The 16,964-nt window shown below is 46.6% G+C and overlaps 1 protein-coding gene across 2 annotated transcripts in view; it reads right to left on the reverse strand.

Moving 5' to 3' along the window:
- Positions 1–16,964, reverse strand: part of LOC126531790 (homeobox protein engrailed-1-B-like) — a 91,959-nt gene that overhangs the window by 13,488 nt on the left and 61,507 nt on the right. The window contains exon 2 of one of the 2 annotated variants that reach the window (XM_050179518.3): positions 3,032–3,067. The exons of the other annotated variant lie outside the window; for it this stretch is intronic. Within the exon in view, the coding sequence (XP_050035475.3) occupies positions 3,032–3,067 (36 nt within the window). The remainder of the gene's footprint in view (positions 1–3,031; positions 3,068–16,964) is intronic. 2 annotated transcript variants of the gene reach the window in all.

The following is a 16,964-nucleotide window of genomic DNA, read 5'->3' on the forward strand; positions in this document are numbered from 1 at the left end:
CAAGAAAACAATTAAATGTAGTAGAAACATCCCTCAGTAATCAATATCACTGAAGAATTATATAGCAAACAAGGTTAAAGCGCTACACAGAAATCACTGTTTCACAGCTAGTGTACCATCTATGATCGAAAATGGACATCGCTCAAAAATTAAAATTAAATTCTGGCGTTTTAACATGCCCAATTACCACGATATGAGTAAGAGGCACTACTGGGAGACTCCGGAATAATGTTGACTCTTTCGGGTTCTTTAACGTGTGCCTAATGCGGGATACACGGGTGTCTTTGCATTTCGCCCCCATCGAAATGCGGCATTTAATTGATCCCGCGAGGCCTCGGCTTAGCAGCGCAATACCAAAGCCACTACGCTACCTCGGCGCGTAATGAAGATCGCTACGCAGACATGCCAGCAAAGAACTACCCTGTTCGTGTTAAAGCCAGACGGGTGTAAATATAAGAGAAATAAAACAAACAATAAAGACTGCAAGGCAGCATATGCGCACGCCAACTGCTGCCTATATATATATATATATATATATATATATATATATATATATATATATATATATATATATATATATATATATATATATATATATATATATATATATATATGTACGGTGCGCACAGGCGGCGCTGTCGCGTGAGCCAGTCATGGACCGTCACTTATGTGCTCATTAATCACGCTAACGAAACATGTGAGAGGTATTGCTCGAACTGCACGTTGTTAAACAGAGGAAGCACTTGGACGTCTACAAAAGCGTGCGTGCACTATATAACATGGTGTGGCAGTGCCCTGTGTATATAGGTTCAGTATTACAGAAACAATCGAACACCCTGGCTCCTCCGTTCTTCGTACTATATATGCGCTGCATTTAACGACGTTGCTCAGTGACCGCCACTCTCGAGCATGCATGCATCATTCACACGGAATGTCACATCTTGATGGACACCTCCGCAAGTGAAATGCTATATATGAATGCATGCACGCTTATAAACGGGAGGTAACTCGAATTGTTTATCATATATTATTATTGTGTGGTTTAATGCGAGAAGCCTATCGGCATATGGGGAATGCACCGGTATGTGGAAATAACGTGGTTTGATGAGGATGGGTCCGACCGCGGGCTAACGTCAAAAGAGATACTTTGCCATGGCTACCGCTGTGAGCCAAGGGCTCTGTGACCACCTCGACCTTCCCTCTCTTCTTCTTTCTTCGTTATATCCCCCTCCCCTTCTTCAATTCCTCAAATGCTTAGAGCCATGATATATATATATATATATATATATATATATATATATCTGTGGAAAGACCCGGCAACGCCCGCCGTGTCTTCGTGACGCTGTGCTCCGCATGCAGCTTGTGGCATCTGGAGAAACACCCTTGTGGAATCTGCTGTTGATTAGCTGACTACAGCTTGTTGTGCGGCTTCAGTGGAACACTGCACGCCTTCCCGCGCTCCGAATACGTCGTGAACTGAAGAGGATCTGCTTAAGTCCAATCTGTCAGTCCGTCCGCCGTCGGTACGATGCATCTGAGAAGGTCCAGCTGCGCGTTATAAATTCAGCCACGCCGCGGCAAGCCGTCACCACTGTCGCCACCTCAGCGTGCACGCGCTAGTTGCTTGGCGGCGCCTGCGTGACGCGCGTGATCCACTTCGTGACGGTGTATGTACGTGTGGCTCCGTCAGCCCCTCTTCCAGAGGTGTTCTTCGCGCGCGCTGTTTCGGAGGCGGCTGCTCACGTCGTGCATGACTTTGATGGTAAAGCGCATGCACTGATGTTGTTTCGCACTATATATCTTTTTATGTCACCCATGCAGTAACTGTCAATTTGCCTCTTTTCTGCACGTATAGCTTGCAGAGCTCGGGAAAGCGGTTCCGTTTTAATTTGAATGAAATGTGTGCGTGTCACGCGTTCTGCTTCGCTGTTCTACTTGTTGTGCGTGCAATGTGCGCGTTTGAGCGTCATGCTATACGCATTCCAACACTTGTTTACTTTATATATTTATTATGTCTCAAATTTCTCGGAGCAAACGTGTATGTTGTTATATCTTGTATACGACTCACTTATGCTGGGCTATAAGTGAAAAGGAGTAGCCGGCATCGCCCATATGACGCCAAGGTCTGTTGCGCGACATTAAAAAAAACACACACAATTAGATAGGGGGTTCAGCTCCTTCAATAATGCAAGTGGAACGAAACCAGCGACTTGCATTGCTGACATATCTCAAGAACCATGTCGCAGTGGGAAACCAACCGCCATGGTTTACAAGCGTATACGGCTTCCTGCTGCTGAGTATACGAAGACGCGCGAGTTTCATTCCGCAGCCAGCGGCGGCCGTTTTGCCGTGGCGATATACACGGACATATCGGTGCATGCTGAAAAGCGCGAGGCGGCCAAAATTAATCCAACGCCTTCTGTCCTCCGGCCTTCCCTGTATATGCGCGTGGTGTACAACGACTTGCCTCCTTAATAGCCCATGTATCGGCCAGGCCTCAAAAAGCCATTGATTATTATGGTGTTTGCTAAACCTGGGAAGAGCATGCAGTGATGGGAATGCAGCTTTTTTTGCCGTACCTATCTCAATAAAATGCGGGCAGTTGAATTATTCTGCGGCGGAAAGGACGCCTATAATCGACGTCCCAATCATTTTCTTTCCAAAGGCTGAGCAAACACAATGCTGCTTGGGTTAGAAGATCTCACGATAACCGACGCATTTTGCACGACGTCATCGATGGACAATTATCGCACACACCACGAGGTAAAAAAAAAAAGAAAGAGGACAAAAGAAAAAAGGAGGAAAAAAAAAAGAAAATGAAGAAACACCGCGTGACAGTAGCAAGAAAATTTTGACTTTGAAAAATGACACGCGACTATTCTTCTTTCTCAAACCGCAACAGTGAAATTTTCAAATCTTCTACAGTGTAGACGGAACTCGAGAGAAAGAATTTCTCTGGTGCAGATCGGAAGCGCTCGGCAGCTACGCTGTATACACGCATAGATGTATGTGCCAATTGTAGTCCTCATACCTTTCTGGTTGGACGTGGCGGCCTCTGTGCGGACCACTAGAACAGAGGAACGGCACGTCTCAGCACAAGTGCTCAGCTCACGCAACACCTCACACCATGACGCATGCACATTTGCTTGTTACACGACCGCGCACCTATGTCATCTCCAACATTTCATGACATTATATTGATTTGCAATAGACAATGTACGTATACTCGATAAATTTATATACGCTAAAAGAAAGTACCGATAAGCACTGCCAGCTGCTTTTAATTTTTGCGCATGCGCTGTAGTTACACGTGCTCGCTTGCACTGGCTGGCTAACTCAGCATGACCGTTACTTCGTGCGTGTTGAGATGCGGTTCTGGTCCATGCGTGACCCGCTCAACGAGCGTAACATAATTCAAAACAAGGTTCACGTATCACGCGAGACAAAATAAAAAAGAAATAAAAATGAGTGCGGTGACAGCGTTTGCACAAGAGCGAAAACAAAGATACGCGTTTATTTAATTATTAGCCGGTCAGCGTATAGCTTTCAAAAGTTATCAGAGTTTGTATCAAGGTTGTGTTTTCCGGAAGTGTTCGAACAGGTTAGGTTTCAACGAACAGAGTGCTGTTTATTGGCGCGCGAGGATGAAAATATATGTGTCTTGCAGATGTTCAATTCATATTACTTCCTGTGCTTCATGCAGTGCATGCGCAGAGATATTCAGAAAAGCTTTGGGAGCTCCGCATGTATGAGGCTGAATCACCGGAAAGTAACCAATACATGACTTTCCTTCAGTCAAGGCACTTCCATACTCCAGAACGATATGCTCCTTGGTCGACCTCTAAATGGCATTGAAGCAATGAAGAATGACCAGGTCTTATGTTTAACTCGGTGAAGGCTTCCGCCTACTACATGTTAAGCTCGAGTCTATTCAGTTTTTGCGTTAATTAAGCTCGCCTGTGCCTCATTTAAAGCTTAATACAGCGGACAATGCCTGAGCCATCTGGTTCAGTATAGCGCGCAGTCCATGGCTTTTTGCGAAAAGAAAGGCGGGGGGGGGGGGGGAGGATTCTGCTATAGATTCCTTTAAAGGTGCACCCAGAGTCAGATGCTTGGTAGTATGACATGGAGCACAGCGCGGTTGGATGTGTCACGCGTATACAAGCTCGTACAACGCGTAAAACCATGCGAGTATATATTTGCAGTATGTAGCGCATGTCATTATTAAAAATAGCTATTTCCGCATTTGTTTACGCATGTGTCTACTTAGGTGCAGAATATTATTATTGGGGCACAACGACCATGGCCACAGCCATGCGGTGCCTTCAAGACAATGGGAAGAAAACCTGCCGAGAGCTTGCAGTTATGCATGGTTTAGTAATTAGTGGGCATCATTTTATTTCGATCGTCTCAACGCTTGTCTTTTCAGTGATGGTTATTTTAGTAGGATGTCTCAGAATAAAGCATTTTCAAAGGGACACAATAGATAAATTACAGAGAGCGATTAGCTGGTGAATAACGGTCACCGGAAAAGCTTGAACAATCTGCGTATGTCCGCACTGAGTTCAGCTGTATTTGAGAGCTGCGCTTTTGCAATATCAACGGAGGTCACTCTTACCGTAAGGGGAGGCTCGGCAAGCCAGGAAAGACGCAAGACGGGTGGTGACACCATATTGAAGCTCCCGCACCAGACCTCTGTGACGTCATGACTTTAATTGTTTATCAATGAAAAAGAAGTACATTGCGCTCTAAAGGAACCAAAGGCTCAACCTATAGCAAGATTTGAGCACTGTTTCTGCGCTAAGTATGTGAAAATTTCTTGAAATCCGTGACATGACTCTGACGTATATATATATATATATATATATATATATATATATATATATACGCTGCGGTTTCGGCACAGAAATTCAAGAAATGGAGGTTTTACATTCGTTTCCTCTGCTATTATAGTAAACTTTTACCGGTCAAAGCCTCCTATATGTATAGAGAGAGAGAAACGAAGAGGGAAAGGTAGGGAGGTTAACCAAGGACGTGTCCAGTTGGCTACCCTATACTTCATCATCATCAGCCTGGTTACGCCCACTGCAGGGCAAAGGCCTCTCCCATACTTCTCCAACTACCCCGGTCATGTACTAATTGTGGCCATGCTGTCCCTGCAAACTTCTTAATCTCATCCGTCCACCTAACTTTCTGCCGCCCCCTGCTACGCTTCCCTTCCCTTGGAATGTTTGTGATAGGCCTCTAAAATGTTTTGTTCGCATTAGTTTAGACAAATAAACGCTTTTGGATGCGAAAGCATCAGATGGCCTATTGAGCGAAAAAGCCGGCGTCTGAAGCAACGAAGCAGCACCTAACTTCCAATTGGCTTCGACGCCACGTAGCGTGTGCGCCTCGACGGCGCAGAGTGGCCGAAAGGGAACAGTTGTTGGCGCGCCAGGTGTTGCGTGATCGAGGGGAGAGGGCATCGCCGCGACGCCACGTCACCCTCGGAAGCCTGTGTTATCCGCACGTTCCTTGTCCGCGCAAGTGCTCGCCTTCGTTGTAACTTCGCCTCGGTAACCACTATAAGGAAAATGATGTATAAAAGAAGAGTAAATAAATTTGAAAGGGGAAGGTCGGCTGCAGTGAGTTTCGAACCTGCGACCCTCCACGCTCAGAAGCTGAGTGTCTTACCCACTGGGCTAAACAGCAGGTCTGTGCACTCGGCTATATGATATCATACTTTGGACCGAAATTTCCGTTGGCAATCCCGGCGTCACGATAGCAGTGACGTCAAAATAACCGCGGCTTACTTGGAAGCGTCAACATTAGATTCTATGGCAGTCGGGCAAGGTAGCATGACATCACGGATGGAAGTGCAGCGGCCTTGTGCAATCTACGAGGCGTTTTCCATGCGTCTCAACGCGCTCAATTGCTTTCCCGCGAGGAGTTCCTAACTCGAAGGATCGCTCAGTGGCGTTCAATTGTGCCTTAATGATTTCCCATTCACAATTCAGAAAAGTGTCCTCAATTTTTTATTGCGGTAGCAATTATATGAACCCGCCAAGCGAATTACCGCCGTCGCCGTGAGGTTCCGCACAAAGTATAAGGGCGATAACACTGCCTCCGTGTGCCCAATGCTGCATGTGCGAGTGAAGGCGTGCGAGTGGAGCCGACGATTGCGGCTGAATTTCACCCGAGCGAAAGAGACCAAAGCGGACAAGAAGCGCGCGCCGTCTCCCGTCGTGCGCGAGCCACCCAACGTTGCGGTTCACCGGGGGGAGGAGAGAGGGGGTGGCGGCGTTCTACTCCGGCTGCAACTGTGCATGTGGCGGCTGCGCGCGGTCGCTCGGCCGGGGCCAGAGTCTAGGAGCGTCGGCGGCTAGGCTTTGTGCGTGCTGTGTTTTCTCGGCGCCCACTTTTTGTTGAAGCGATAGACAGATCTCTTCACTTCGCTCGCTGCTGCTGCCACGTTTCCTCACGCCAGCGTTTTGACAGTGAGTTTCCGCGGTCATCGAGTAAGTGTTCATATTTGCATGTGCGAACGCGACACCATGCTTGTTAATCTAATTAGTGTGTCTACGTTTACAAGTTTATAAGGCCGATAAAGCTACTATATAGCTGTCCACTAATTCGCTATTCCAATCGATGCTTGGCCTTTCGGGCGAAACTGCGACTTTCTCAAATTAAATTTTTATGCTTCAGACAGGGTAACTGACACTAACTTATTTGAACACTAATCACGACCAACTAGCCCGACTTTCAGTTCTTACGGTATATTCAAGCTGTTTTCATCGTTGACAGGTAGGTAAGTGCCAGGGAGGGGTAAGTGGTAACGCGCCTATAAAAACATTTACAGATCAACTATACTCTACAAGCGGGCCTTTTTGCAATGTAAGACTGTTGTGTTTTGCGGAGACGCATGCTTCTGGAGCTACGCATATTGCTGTCTTGCACTGACACAAAGGAGAAGGTCATCCGCAATCTTTGTGAGTCAGACGTAACGCAGAAGGACAAGAAACGATACGCTGGAGGGAGTGCGACTCCGACATCACTAAGTACTATACCGCATGTTACCAGAAAGCTTCGCCCGCTCTTAGACCAAATTAGCATCGATGTTGAAATCGGGTGCTGCTTCAGCCGCCATGTTGGATCAGTGGCTAGAGCGTTCTGCTGCTGAACGCGAAGTCGCGGGTTCGATTCCCGGCTACACTACGGACGTGGAAGAATGCGAGAACTCTCATTTGAGCGTATACGTTTCAAATAATGCCAGGTAGTAAAAATTAATATGGAGGCCCTCCGCCATTTTGCGCGGTGTCACTTACAGACAATTCTGCAGCGTTGGGACGTAAAGCCTGCACCATGGTCAATCACCGAGACATTCTCCGCAAGATTTTTATTTGAAGCATGGCTGTTTTGCTGAAAATAAGTTTCCAGTGTCTGTAAGTCGAGTTTTCACATCGTGTGTCGTGTTTTCCTTTTCTCTTGGCGTCATACAGCTTTGATTGTGGCTCCTGGTGTAGATCGATTGTAAGGAAACTGCTTCCCACGAGCTGCATACATTTTGCGTTACTCTGACAGTTGTTTGGACTGAAGACGCTTTATTCTCTCGTGCAAAAATAGAAACAGGAGAACAAGCGATGACTGCCTTCATATTCAGAGAGGTGCATATCAAAGCGCGAACTGTATGACGCAACGGGCGAGTAAGATTGCGAAGCACACAGGGCTCGGCAGGCTCCCCTCATCGTCATTGTTCGATACTATACTTCCGCTTGCTTGCGGACCTGAGAAAGTGGCCGGCCACCCCTTTATATTGCACTCAACACATTCGCGCCCAAGCTGGTAACGCTTTCGAAACCACACAGACGCGCGTCCTTGTGACGACAGGCTGCTGCTGTCTGCTCAAGCTAAGACGCGCGTTGACACTTGGCGACATGCCATATGAAAAAAAGAAAAGAAAACATTGTCGCCGGTTAAAGGCGTCGGCTTGAGTTGTGCTTTCCTTTTCTGTCTTCTTCCGACCATGTGCCATAATTTACACGGCTCAAGAATGTACTGATATATAAGCAGGTATGCTGATTGCAGCAGGTTGTTTCCTTGTCGGTTTTTGCAACGAACATGAGTTGAATAGAGCTACAGAAATGCCAGCTGGAAACTATGTATATACCGCAACGTGCACAGATAGCGTTGTTCTGGCGGAAGCTCGCCGAATTCGTACACTGGTCCAGACGGGTTTCGGCACTCAAGGCCTTAAGGACCCTGCTGAAGTTTTTAAGGGCTTCTGAATTGTGCGACAGTGTTTGAATGTTGTAGCGTGCAGCATCGCGTTATTGTGTAAATTTTTCTCAACTTTTCTCTTTTTTCTCTTTTTATTCCCATTATCCCTTTCCCCAGCACAGGGCGGCCAGCAGGTTCTTACACTGACTAAACTCAGTCTTTCCTCCCTTTCGTCTCTCTCTCTCTCTCTCTCTCTCTCGCCGAATTCGTCTATACGACGAAGATTGACCAGGCCATCGTCTCCTTGAGAACAGCCCATAAAGACACGAGCAACCGACCTTTATGAGTCTCTGCGGTGAAGAAAATGCTCAGAAGATCTCAACCTGCACAAGCTGGCAAAACAGGTCTCGGGGAGTGATTTGAATGTTCTGAGCATTTTCTTCACGGCAAAGACCCATAAAGATTCATGCCCGCTCAGGGCCATTGTACACCTCAGCAAGTTCCTTAAAACCCATTTGAGCAAACTTAAACCCGAAGATCCTTTCAATATTAGTGGGTCTGACTACCTGGTTGAAGTACCGCCCTGTGTTGTCGTCTCCCTCCCGTCCCGTGTCGGTAGCGGTTTCATTCACAATAAATCTAATCACACAACCAGCACAGCACGAGTGGCTTTCCCGCCGTAACCCAGTGTACTCCTGCGCTTCTTCGTTGAACTTGAGTTGAGCACTAATATAAAACGACGCAGAAAGTTATATCGCTAGGCCGTGACGCTTGGCAGCGAGAGAACACGGGAAGGAGACCGCTGGCATTATCCCAAAGCAGTCCGAAGGTTCATCAAATGAATTCAACAAGCATGCTTGTCGGATATGTGGCTGCAGGGTGAAGTTAAATAGAACTGTTCAAAATAGTAAAGATTTGTGTGCGTCGCGTATCCCTAGGTCATGGCTGTATGTGTCCGAAAGGCACTCGGGAGGCACGGAAATTAAACCTCGATATAAGGCATTCTTCGTGAGTCGGCGCGCAGAAGAACCATTATGTGCTCCATATAAATATTCAAAGGCGACAGTGAATTTTTCGCTGATTTTTCTGTCTGATATTGAGGTTTCGCTTTGGTGCACCATTCCGCGTTCGCCGCATTAAAGCACTTGGCTGCTTTATTCGCTTCGTCACAGTACAGCGTAACAGGATACGGAGGGAAAAGCCGTTCAAATGACGGCTCGAAGGATCCTCCGCCCCCTTTATCAACAATGACAGTAGCTGAAGGATGGCACAATATCAGAGCACTGTTCTTTAAAGCGGCACATTGTCTTAAACAAACATCAAGATATAAAACAAAACTGAAAACAGAGCTTATACATAGCTTAAACAACAAAGAAAACCGTTGTAATATTCTACACTCAGATAATACACTCCTAATTTAAAGGGACACTAAAGCGAAACAATAAATCAGTTTAGACTAATGAAGCGTTGTTTGAGAACCCTGCAGGCAGTCATTTCTAAAAAGATAGTTTGATTATTAGATGAGAAAATGAAGGTCCAAGTATCAGTATTTTAATTTCGCGCCGAAACCCCAGCGCTGGTACGTCAGCGTGGCGTCAGGGATACCAAAGTATGTTTTCGCATTTGGGCCGCGTTGGCTGAATAAAGGTTCCCGAAACGTGCCATGTTTAATATTCGGTTCCTTTAGAACACAATGTAGTCAATCTGTATCGCTATATATAATTAGTAGGCCCTAGAAGATGTCATCAAAATCCAAGATGTCACAGCCCCCAGGTGCGGGAACTTAAGTACGCGTCGCGACCCGTATTTCGTTCTTGCGCTTTTTCTGGCTTAATAAACGTCTTATCGTTGTAAGAGTGGTGTTTTTGGTGTTGTAGAACGGTAATTTACAGATGCAGAAGAAATCTTTTTTTCACTTTAGTGTCCCTTTAAACAAGAGCCGCTAAATCTGCTGAACTTAAATAAATTACCACACAGTTTATGCAACAAAGAGCCGCTAATTTTTCTACACTTTAATGATACTCCTTTCTTATTGTAATTATTTAGAATTTGTAGAAGAGTACATCGAAGCACGTAAATTCCATAATTAGTATGAAAGTAAGGAATGTTCCACATTTCTGTATTTCTTGTTTCATTATAGCGCTTTTCCTTTAAGCAAAGATTCGCCATCTCCATGAACAGAAAGTTTGAGCGTTTGCACCTAAGACAGTACTCTCTTAGTAGTCTCTGTTGATAGAGGTCGTTCACTTTGATTATCCTATATCTTTTAAATAGTGGGTCGCTAGGTGATGGAACTGTATACCGTAGTCTATATCGGCCTCAGTATTTTCTTCTGTATTCTCAATAATTTTGTCAAGTTCGTTTCTGCAGTTGTTCCCCGAACTAAATGACAGAAGTTAAGATAAGAACTAACGAGCGCTCTGTATATACTGGATGCGGTACAAGATAAGTTACTGGATGCGGCTTAATGTTCCAGTTATCCGGTTTATAATTTTATATAAATATAATTCACGTGGTCATCCCATTGCGAGGAAGTGGAGAAATGTACGCCGAGTACTTTCAATGCCTTCAATATAATTCTATATTTGAACCCCTAAATACAACGTCATTCTGGAAAGTCACTTGTTAACCCTTCGAATGAAAAACTATGGCTTTCGTTTTAGTTGCATTTATCTTAACTTATTGTTACTTGTCCAGTTGTCTAACTTCTGTAAGACTCATTAGCTTTGCTAAAAAGAATAAGATCTGATGCTAAGGTGACAAATAAACTCGTGTCATCTGCATAGATAATAAACTTCACTTTTGGGGAGATATGGACTACGCCATTTATACGTAAAGTGAACAATAAAAGGCCAAGAACGTTCCCTTGTGGTATACCTGAAATTATCTTCTTCTTATCTGACACTAAATCATTTACAGAACCAAATTGACATCTATGCGCCAGATATATATAGCTTAAGGTAACTTGAGTGGGAGTCCGTGAATGCTGTAATGGTTTAATATTTCAACTAAAATGGCGTGGTGAATGCACTCAAATGCTTGAGTGAAATCCACAAAAATGTCGACCATTTTATTATTTTTTTGTTCAAACCGTTGTAGTATACATTCTTTTTGATACAGTAGAGCGAGTTCTGTAAACCTATCTTTTGGAAGCCATATTGCAATTGTGTCCGGACATGTTTGTTGCAAAAACAAAATAATCGACTGAAAAACGTTGTTTCTAATCCTTTAGAAAATACGGGGAGAATAGATACCGGTCGATAACTTGCAACGTTATTGCAACCTATAGCACCGCTACGTGAAAACGCTTTATGATGGATTCGTTCTGATGCTCTTCACTTGGCATACACATGGCCTGCTGTACAGTGAACTTTCCTGCGTCTTTTCGAGGTCTCAATTACAGGTCAAAAGGCGGGTCTCGGCAATTACTCGTAATAAGTTATGTAACATCTTGGCTCCAAGACAAGATTCTTTACGTAATACTGGGTTAAGCTTTCGCTTCTGGGTCACATACAGTAAACAGGCCATTACCAGGCACGGAACCGTATTTTATACTATAGTTCATTTTGTGCGGTTCTCCAGCCACCGTCTTGTTAAACGCGAGGGTCGACAACTCAATCTCGCTGTTCTCTGCAGCCGCATGAAGCGGATCGCAGAGGCCGCACATTTGTATATACGGCCACACAGCGGCAGTTTGAACGGCCTTCGTTTTCTCTCTGCGTGTATCTCTGCGCTCACGCATTTGCATGGCGAGTCCAGCTGGCTGCGTGGAAGTGCCGCCTGCTCGTTTGCTCGATTCTCCGGCCCGATAACCTCCCGGGGCCCTGGTGACGGGGGTCTTGTCGTCGGGGCTCGAAGGCCACTCGCCGCGGCTCAATTTGCCGCTCCAAGAGCGAAGTGCTACGGCGACGGATCCACGCTGTTATGGCGGGGGGGAGAAGGAAGCAAGTTTGGTGGCGGCGATTGAACCAGCGAATTCCCGTTGCTGTCGCACGTCGAAAGCGTCGCTCCCGCGGTTATCAGCAACAGTAAAAAGCTGAGTGACAGGCTGGACCCGATCTCCGATAAGAGTTCCAGCTCTATAGAAAGTGCTGCTAGTCGTCCGGCTACTATATGTGCTCATGAAAGTCAAAACAGAATTTCGGGAAATCTCGATGAAATAAAAGAAGAGAGAGGCCTATAAGAAGGAGAAGATTCTCACGCGCGCATCTCGAGCATTGGGCGCGCCCTTGCGGTATCGAATGGCGCTCGCGGCTGGGCTACCTGAACTTTATGGCCACATAAAGCCGAAGGCAATCGGCAGGCGGCGGTGGTATAGATCAGGTGACATATATGGACACAAGCGGACTTGCGGTTCGCGAAGCAAACGGCTAAAGTATATATCGGAATGCGAGGCGCGCCACTCTGCGATGCAGACGGTCGCAGCTGTGTGAATTTGCGAGGGCGGTATAACGCCAAGCATTCACCACTTCGCGTTCCTGCAGGAATGCGAGCGACTGAATAGAAGAATGATGGCGCCCAATTAAATGCGGATCAACTAATAATAAAAAAAATCTAGATCGCCTTCAAGTTCCATACAAGCATTCCAAATACTCTTTATTTGGCGAGTGGACTTTGTATATCTTGTGAGCAGCTTGCAATTTCGTTGATATTTTTAAAGGCATCCGTCAAGTACGCCCACTTAGCGCTGAACATTCGAATAAATTTAGAAAAAGAAACAAAAATGTATAATAGTAGCTACGTATAATTACCACATTAGATGGCACTATTCGAAGTGTCTGGATAATCGCATACCTCGACATTCGACATTGTTTAGGGACGTGCCTGTCGTGCGAACGTGCTGAACCTGCGACAGTTGAAAAAAAGTTGTTTGCTTCTTTTTTATCTTGTTCTGTTGCAGTGTTTCTGAAATTGTTACTTTTTTATTTTCCTGCAATCATTCCAATGTAATTAATTCTTGTTATTTCTGTTTTGCTACTCACGTACTCTTGCATTTCCTTGTTGTTGTTTTTTCCTGTACTTCTGCCCCTCCTGCAAGGGCCACTACAAGGCCTGTAGTATTTTCTAAATAAATAAATAAATAAGACAGATGACGATTAGAGTTGTGTGGCAAGTATACACCCCAACGGGTGTGCACTTGTTTAAGAGTGTATGTTTGGACATCGTGTTCGAAAGGTTAACAATGCTGGTTCCTCGACGAGTAGATCTCAGCGCACGGCGTATTGATTTACGCAAAGCAAGTAATAAGAGCTTGCCGCAAACTTTGATACGTTTAAGAGTTCGAAACTATGAAGCTACCGTGTGTTAATGCTACTGTTATGGTAATACATGTCTTTGTACTTACCCCTACCACATCGCATTTGTTTCCAATCCCCGTCCGCATTTTCTTTATGCGAAGTAATGCAACAGACTCGCAGAGGCTCCTCCGGCTGAACTATCCGCCTTTCTTTCATTAATAATGATATCTCGCTCTGTTATGCTGTCTGTCTGGTTGCTACTATGTGAATTACCTGGCAGTGTACGCAATGTGGTAAAGGACAGACTGAAAGACATTTGTCTATTGAAAAAAGAAAAAAAGAAATGTTTCGTCTGCACCATCTGAGTAAAAAACAGACGTGCTAATATATTGCTACCTGCTGGCGATTGTTTGTTCTGTGCGGCAGATGGCTTTGCAGCTGTGTCATTTTGTTTGTTCGATGAGAAGAATTCATTTTCTGTCGCTGTCGTCGCTTGCGTGTATGCCAGTGAGGAAAAATGCTTGGAAGGGAGAGAATAGGACTGGACACGATGCCGATCGACATCATGCTCTTATTGTATAGTACAAATAAATAAATGCGCCATGGCGGCATAGACAGCGCGACAGAAGGCGCACAAATCGCCACAAAGTCATGCGCGAGTTAGTCGGCGTTGCGTTCCGTGTCCCTGACGTCTCGTGACTTTCGTCCGTGCCGAAGCGAGCTCCATCAAGCTCATCTTTTGTCCGGAATCAGTCTCTTCGTTCCGGTCGGCGCTCGCGGTTCGGCCCGAGGAGCCGCTTTTGTTCCGTCTCATCAGCGGAGTTTACACACAGCGCGCGGGGAGAGGCAGGCCGGGCTGAGCGCGGCGACGTTTCGCCGTCGTGGTCGCGGACCCCGCGCGGCGGCCGGCCGAACGCGATGTCCCCGCGCGCGCCTCCCGCGGCGGAAATCTCGTTCCAATTCCGGGGGCCGGCACGGCGCATTACAACCAAGCGGCCACGATAAATAGCTGTCTCTTTTTACGGCCTTCGCCGGGACTCGGCCGTGCGACGTCGGGACCGGCGGCCGGACCACCCAAGTCGCGGCGGCGGCCGCCGAGGCCGGTTTCCGCGCCAGCGCTCCCGCCGGCTGCTGCTGCTGCTGCTGCTGCATGCTCTTGCACGGCCGCCGCCGGAGACGCGATGCGCACTGCGCGCGCGAGTACGCAGTGCCTCGTTGAATCGGTGCAGTGCTGTAGAAGCTACAGCTTGCGCGACAATCAGCCGGCGCCCGGACTTTCCGATATCATGATTGACCAGTCTCTCGGCAGTGGTGAGTCGCGATCTTTGATTCGTCAAAGGTCAAAAATGTGAAACGCTTTCTTTGGCGTCGAGCGGGCGTCGTGTCCACCACGGCGTCGCCTTGGGCCGGCTGCTCACTGTAACCTGAAATGAGGAATCTTCGTATACACGGCTATTAATTTTTTTCTAGGATAACATTGGATTGGTTTCAAGATAGCATTGGAAGAAGACGGTCTGTCAAAAAGTAGGCTCGTTGGTCAGCTGTGCGTCGACGCAGAGACGCACGGCGCATTGCTCAGCAGGGAGACGCGACTTTGTGTGCGTTCAAGTCGGTGGATTCGCCGCCTCCGCAGTGCTGCACTGTTCTAGTGCAGAGACGGCCGCCCGCTCTCAATTAGCCGCGCACTTCCTCCCGCGCGAGGGCACCACCGCCAACCACCTCGGATTACGCGCGCCACTCCGTCAATGGACGTACGCCCCCCGCACACGCGCGGGCATTACGCAGACCACCACCGCATGCTCAGCCGCCGGACTTCTTAGCGCCTTGTCCTGGTCCGTGTCGGCTTAATTTGCCCCCGCGATGATTGCTGTTCTTGCATCGCCGACGACCGCTCCGAAGAAGCTGTAGCCGTGTATCCGTCCACTGTGCCGCAGTAATGACGTAATCGACGAGGTGAATCTGTGTCCCACCGGAAGTGAAATTTGCCGCCGCTCCGTCGCGCAAGACGACACCGCCCTCCTCTATAACGCAATGTGTTCTTTTCTTTTTTTTTCTTGAAACCCCTTTGTTTCTCCGACTCGGCACTCCACCTCCTTGTCGGCAGAACTGGAAAGCTTCCAAAATTGAGGCTTGCGCTTAATTTTCTCGCAGAATCTTTTTGTCTGGCGTCAGCGTAGCGTAATTAACAAATTTAGCGCTACCGAAAGCCTTACACCCACAGGGGAGAAGAATCGGAGGGGTGAACGGTTAGTGCTGCGCCAGCCCTCTGCTGTAATGAGCTGCATTTTCACAAGGCTTCAGTGAAGTATATACGGGCGAGCCAGCGAAAAGATCGCCGAGTAGGCATACGCGCAGAAAGTAAAGCGAGTGAACAGCATGCACTTCACTGCTTACTGTCCGCGTATGCAGCGACACGTTGCTTCGCTTTTTGTATGCATCTTCATTTTATGGGCTGTGTCTGTAATAGTGTGCTTTGGGTAAGCCTTCAGAATGTGTGGCAGATATATACACAAGTCTTTAACCCCTCTACAATATATGCGCACATCAACTGTAGGTGACAGTACAAATGCGTTGAACAAATATTCAGTTTGAGAGATACTGATAGAGAGAAAATAAGAGATGAAAGGATCGACAGAGAACTTAATCATGTAACTATCCAGTTGGCTACACTGCAGACGAGGGAAGGGGAGATAGTGCAGTAGGTGAGAATAAAAGAATATGAAAAGAATCTAAGAAATTTCTATCTCCGCAGAAGAAAGGAGTAGTTAGTAAAGGCAGGGTGGTATGTTTAATCGTGTGTGACGTAACTGTATATATATATATATATATATATATATGGGAGATCATCTGAATCCTAACAGTATGTGCAGACACAGTTTTGTGCTCTACCGTTATCAGTAAACGCCGCGAACTTCACATTTCCTCGTGGTTCATGCGGACGCAGCTTCACTACGTTCACTGCAGTCGCCATCATTATCACAGTGACCCCTTTACTGTCGCTGAATCCACTAATGTATGTGCTCTTCAATCGCGGATATACCAGTCTCGTCCTACAAGAGAGCACTATCAAGGGGGAAAAATTACACGATGTATACGCGTGACAGCTCAATAGCTAAATAATCATTGTACAGTATTTGGCTGGCGTTTACATAGAAGTGTGAGAAGCTATTCTTAGATAACTGTATGTTCATACCATGCAGTGGCGTGGCATTTCATCTTCGTGAAGTGTGTCACCAAAGTCCTCATACACACGGCAACTCCGTTAAGTGCAGCGAGAGCTGCAGGTTCAGTTATATAGTCAACCAGGAATTATATCCGGCTGCGAGTCTCAATGAAAGAAGCAGAGCACGTGTTCTCGGTCGATCGCTTCCGGGAATACTTCTGCGTGACGTAAGGTCCAGCACAGCGCAAACTGGACTTTCGTCTGGTTGACCTCCTGTTTTTCCTTTCTTTCTGTTCACGGACCCCAATGTACCAACCACACACTTTTCTGGTTAACACCCTTACTCTCTCTCTCTCTCTTTCGCT

This window comes from Dermacentor andersoni, chromosome 5, assembly GCF_023375885.2.
Source record: "Dermacentor andersoni chromosome 5, qqDerAnde1_hic_scaffold, whole genome shotgun sequence".
In the NCBI taxonomy this organism is placed as follows: Eukaryota; Metazoa; Arthropoda; class Arachnida; order Ixodida; family Ixodidae; genus Dermacentor; species Dermacentor andersoni.